A 5367-nucleotide genomic window follows, 5' to 3' on the forward strand; every position below is an offset into this window, starting at 1 on the left:
GTAAAACACACAGCAAAATGTTGTGCGCACGTTCAAAGAAATTGTATTGCGCAGCACTCGGGCTAGTAGGATTTTATTAGTGAAGGTGATAAATGTTTGACGTGTAAACGTGGTGCAAGATGCATAAGTACATATTAATGCAGTTGCCGCTAAGAAAACATAAACTCCACACTTATAAATAAGTATAAGGCATCTTCTTTCAGGTAGGCATGTAGGAACATGCGTGCGATAGATACACAGTTCCTTAAAAGGTGTATACGCGAGTCCATCATTCACCTTATGAGGAATCCAAGCTAGCGTTAGTCTAAGATACTTTCCTAGGGGCCATGCTCTAACTCATCCTACAGGTCCACAGTACAGGTGCCCTTGCCATTTAAATGATACCGTCCTTCATTTCACGAACAAATAAATTGGCGGTGGTTTAACCAGGCTAACCTATCGGATGTCCTTAAGGTCAAAGGTGAACCCAAAAGTCACACAGTGTCAAATATCTAAGATCAACTAAAGGTCATAGGTCAAGGTCAGTAATCAATGGCTGGACACCGTAACTGTACCACTAGGGTCATACACGGCTATCATTGGTTGTGCTGAAGGTCGTGCAAGGTTGTTCAAGGTCTTCGTGCTGCCTACGTGGTCTTCTTTAGCTAGCGTAGTGAAGCTTTTCGCTTCAAAATGCGCAGTGTTTCTTGGGCGAACGCATGTGTCTTGTGTTTAGTGAGGGTGACAAATTTAGAGGTCTTAACATGCAATCATGGGCGCAAAACAGCCCTTGGAGTGCACACGTGTGTCAGCACTACACCCTCCTGCTCCGCTGCTTTCCACAGAAGGGAGCCCTACGCATGGCCCTATCGAGCTTCGCAAGTCCCGAGAAGACCGTGGCCTTCACCTTTCAGATGGGGACGGCAATATTCGAAATGGCTGAAAACTACACCACCTATTGGAAAGCTCTGTACAAGCCATGCCGTGTCGTCTTAATCAAGGACCGATCGCGAGTAAGTCGGTCCTACTTTATATTGTAATGACGGCATGTCTTCTTTTGTTTGTATTCAAGAATGAGTATACTTTGAGAAAATGGCGCCATGATGTGTTCTACCGAACAGGCCAAACTCTAACCCCAGTTTTCTCTTTATTCGAAAAACTCAGATATTTTGCATACACAGAAAACGTAGCCGGAAATATATTATGTTTTGACAAGCAATACATTTATATTTGTATTACTCTCGGTACCTTCAAAGTTCTTTCGATTCTTTACTCGGACGACCTAGCAGCTTGGAATCAGGATCTATGTATACGAAGCGAAAACTGAGATTGTGCAGCGTTCCAGTTAATTTCCTAATATTTCGCTCATTAGAGTAATGCATGTGCTAAAAATTTAGTTATCTGATTACTTTTCTCCTCCTTTAGTGGTGCGGGCCCTACATAGAGCGCTCCGTCCACCTCGACTGGGAGGAAACATTTGCTTTGGTGGCCCAGGTTTCCGGGAAAACGTATTTCTTGTCACTCGACATAATGCACACGTTGCTATCAAAGGTACAGTATTTTTCTGCCTTCATTGGTAAATGAACGCAGCAAAAGGTCGATTAATCTTTTTTCTTTGATTACCTATTTACGCTAAAGCTGGAGCAGGAATTTCGCGTGGGAGATTCTGAAAATTGTATCTAAAATTTTTGTGTTTCTAGGTATCGTGCTGGATGTACAGGTTCTAGGCAATATCAGGAGTATCACCACATATTATCTGCACAAGGATAACCCAAGAAATTTAAATGTTGAGGGGAAAGTGGTGAGAAAGAAGTGGACAAATGAGTTAGCGGCAGTTGGAAATAGATGAAAGCTTGGAGGATTTCTAAAGAGCAGGTGCTACAGTGTACACTGTAGTAGTTCTCGAAGCAACCGATTTGAGTCAGTGCCAAGCATGTAGCTATTAACTCTAAATAGATGCCTCTACAAAGTGACCTGCGATGACAGTATGAATGATTAGGAGAAAGAAGGATATGTTGGTTCACTGATACCTAACACGCCTTTTTTTCTCAGGCCCAACAAGTCATATACACACGTGACCTACGAGAAAATTTCACCTGGTTCCTATTCAACGTGCACCTGATGGGGCTGACACAATGCATTGATCCTCCAAGAGCCCGTCTTGAAAAATTCAGAGGGTTCTTCAATCAATATATCACGGAGCGAGGTATCTGGAACAGTGCTGCGAGGCGTGTCTAGTAGAGCCAGATGCGATGGTGATCACGCCCTTGTGTAGTTCCCATACTATATCTGTGTTCCCAAGACACTGCGCAATGCGTTTGATCTAGTGCGAGAGCCGCAAGCAAAGCATATGCTTGTGAAAATCCGCTTAGCCTATTTTGTTTTCTCATGTTGCCCCTTTATTGTACTTTCCTTATTACACGTGGTTACAAATCAGTACTGCCATCAGAACTTTTGTTTTTAGTTTTTTTTGTCTTGTGTACTGAGCTCATGTCGTCCAATGTTCCTAATTTGCTCTTGTTCCATGTCTCTTGTAGCCGACAAACTGTTTTCGGGAATTAAACACAGGAGATTATGGAAATGCAATCCGTACTCCATAAACTGAGGGAATTTAGATGCGGCTAAGAGCAAACGCTATGTGCTCGGCACGCAGCTCTCAAGTGTCCATTAGATGGAGCTTAGATGGCTGCGTAAGCGGGATCATTACATTAAATCAAGGACGCAATGAGAGCTTAAGTGCCCAGGTTGGTGAGGTACGTCTCGTATGTATGCAGTGAGAAATGATACTTTTGCCCAGGTGTTTTGCATTGTTGCACGCCCAAGCCATTTTTCCTTCACTTTGACTTGTGGGCCATCTAATGCCTCAAAGCCAAGTGCTATCGGCAGCGATGCAGATTGAACAGTGGAGCGTGTGGATATTGATACACTGCACGACATTCGCCGGCACTTTTAGGCATTGTATATTCGTTTAAAGTGCGATATATGCCGCATTGCGCGTTATGTTTTGAGCGAATTTGTTCAGAGTTGGCCGACTGGAACACTCCGGGTCTGTCGTTGCACTGTCCCCACTGGCTTGCTGGTTATTCACCTGGTGCTTTTTCAATGAGGCGATGAGCCGGGTACACAGCGAATCTCTTCATACGCCGTCAGGTCAGCACCACATGCCCGAAGCCGCGTACATAAAATAAAATTAAAGACAACAGTGCCGCACACTCTGAGAGAATGGGATGTGCCACGTAGCAGTGTCGTTACCCTGTGTGCGCTGACGGTAGAAAAACTGAGATGCGCGTTGTAGGAGAGCTAATATATCTTTTGAAAGCACACTTCCGAGTGCTGGCTCGTTGCTTCCAAGGTAATAATTGCAAAAAAAGAACGCTTGAAAGATGTAAGAAGTACTTTTTATTGAGAGGCAATACCCACCCAAAGTGGGATGTATGTCAAGCGCAGTTCGATATTAGCACAATTTGGGAGGCCAAGTAGGTAAGGAATGCGGCTCCTATTAGCCCCGGTTACATGAGCCAAGATCACGTTGTTGAATTCATTGGATTCTTCCGATTTGACCCGTACCCACGAGGATGGGTTGGCCATGGTTTGGTGACGAATGCCAAGAAAATTACTAAAGTGATACAAGAAAATTACTAAAGTGATAACTTTGTATACACAGGGTTCTAGCGCCTGTGATGAATAACGAAATTAAAGACAAAACAATTTATAAAAGATGAAATATCAGATAATTGACGGGGGCTATTTAAAGATGAATGCAGAAAAGAGAGACAGAGTTTGAGAAAATTTTTACTATCGCTAACGTTGCGATTCGGCAGCTTGCAATAATGAAAGAATGAAGATATTCACAAATCAACTCAACGCAGTACAGCTTGCGCCTGTACCGAAGGAGAGAAAAACCGGAACTGGCAAAGTAAACCATAGCCATTTGAGAGAGATGCTGAGATGCGTACTCCTCTGAAGCGAGAACCACCAGCAAGAACATGTTTAATGTTCTGCCCGCATGATTAGCCAAGGTATGGTGGAGTGAACTCACTTCACAAAACAATATGATGTGTGACTTCGCAGCAGCGCTGGTAATCCACGCTTCTAAGCAAGGAATCAAGACAACGGGAGGATATATGCAGGTAATGCCCATTAAGCCAAGCAGCTAGTCGCTTTTTTTGTTAAAACACCGCTTTGAGCCCTGGCGCGAACAGAAGACAGTACATTCGCATTATAGTGAAGAAAGCCCAAGGCGCCGGATGAATGGACTATTTTGCGTTGGTTCAAGACACACAAAACTAGAGAATCAGTTTGCAATAACAGTGACCTGCCACACATTCTAAGAGTTTTGTGAAGAGCCAATCAAAGTGTTAAAAATCAAGAAAGAATGACTCGCTGTAGTCGAGGAGACGAACTCAGTAACTTCAAGAAAGAGCCTGCCAATTGACATTTTGCTGAACAGGCTAGGACTTAAACGAATACTATAATTTTTTTTTCACAAAATAATGCTAAGTGCTTATTTCATGAAACGTAAAAATTATTTTGACTTCTACAACACGACACAAAAGAGTATATTGTTGCACTGCCCTCTTAAATGCTTAAAAACTTATTATTGAAAAAAAAACTCGACATCAGCAGTTTTTTTTTTTCAGGATTGCCGTAAAATATGTCAAATATCTGATAGATATTATACTGTGCATTATACACATACTGCGTTGGCATGTGTTGAGTGCTATATACCGCCTTTCACGAATCACGACCACCTTAGCAGAAAGGTTTGAGAAATAATGGTCTTGTGCGGAACATGGTTAGGTCAGACAAAAATTTCCGACTGTCTCCGATTAATAATTATGAACTCTATATCCCGTCCGATATCTCCACCTCATTAATCTGCAATGTTTTAAGAAAGTCAGTTCCGTTCCTTTTGACTCTGTTCTGTAGAAGCAGAATTTGGGAAACATTTCCACTCAGTTTACTACTTTTGCAAAGTTGAGGCGCACAAAACGAACGAAAAGATTTACGTATGTTCTAGATCCAAACCGGCACTTACTCGAAACTCGGGTGCGTAAATATCGAAACAAGGTTTCCTAATTTCGTTTCGCATGCCTGCCTTAAAAAGAAGCGCCAAGTCGCGCATAGTAAAGCATGCCAAATATGGGCGCCAGCCATTTTTGGCACGTGATATTCCAGATGCAAATTAAAAAGTAAACAAAGCAAAATGCGTGTAGTGTGAGGTTCGGCGTGAATGAAGCCGGTATGCAAACAGATGCTTCAGGTGTCCATCTCTGTCATCTTTTTTTTTTTACCGTCGTGCGCTGTTTTATGCGAAACGTTAAACTCAAATAGAGTGTTTGGTTGGATTAGGTGCTCAACGGGTGAGGAATTCTCAACAAACGAAAC

At 42.7% G+C, this 5367-nt stretch overlaps 1 protein-coding gene across 1 annotated transcript; it reads left to right on the top strand.

The window, feature by feature from the left end:
• Positions 1-831: 831 nt before the first annotated feature.
• On the top strand, positions 832-2367 carry LOC144135376 (uncharacterized). The gene is made up of 3 exons (XM_077668049.1): positions 832-992; positions 1405-1530; positions 2032-2367. Exons 1-3 carry the CDS (start codon positions 840-842, stop codon positions 2215-2217), a joined length of 465 nt encoding a protein of 154 aa, XP_077524175.1. The 5' UTR covers positions 832-839; the 3' UTR covers positions 2218-2367.
• Positions 2368-5367: the final 3000 nt, after the last annotated feature.

This window comes from Amblyomma americanum, chromosome 5, assembly GCF_052857255.1.
Source record: "Amblyomma americanum isolate KBUSLIRL-KWMA chromosome 5, ASM5285725v1, whole genome shotgun sequence".
Classification (NCBI taxonomy): domain Eukaryota; kingdom Metazoa; phylum Arthropoda; class Arachnida; order Ixodida; family Ixodidae; genus Amblyomma; species Amblyomma americanum.

What these genes read in the sequence shown, in the direction of transcription:
- LOC144135376 (XM_077668049.1), top strand. Translation starts at nt 840, where the DNA reads ATGGCCCTATCGAGCTTCGCAAGTCCCGAGAAGACCGTGGCCTTCACC. An exon ending in TAATCAAGGACCGATCGCGA is followed by an intron (nt 993 to 1,404) that starts GTAAGTCGGTCC and finishes CTCCTCCTTTAG; the next exon opens with TGGTGCGGGCCCTACATAGA. An exon ending in TGCACACGTTGCTATCAAAG is followed by an intron (nt 1,531 to 2,031) that starts GTACAGTATTTT and finishes TTTTTTTCTCAG; the next exon opens with GCCCAACAAGTCATATACAC.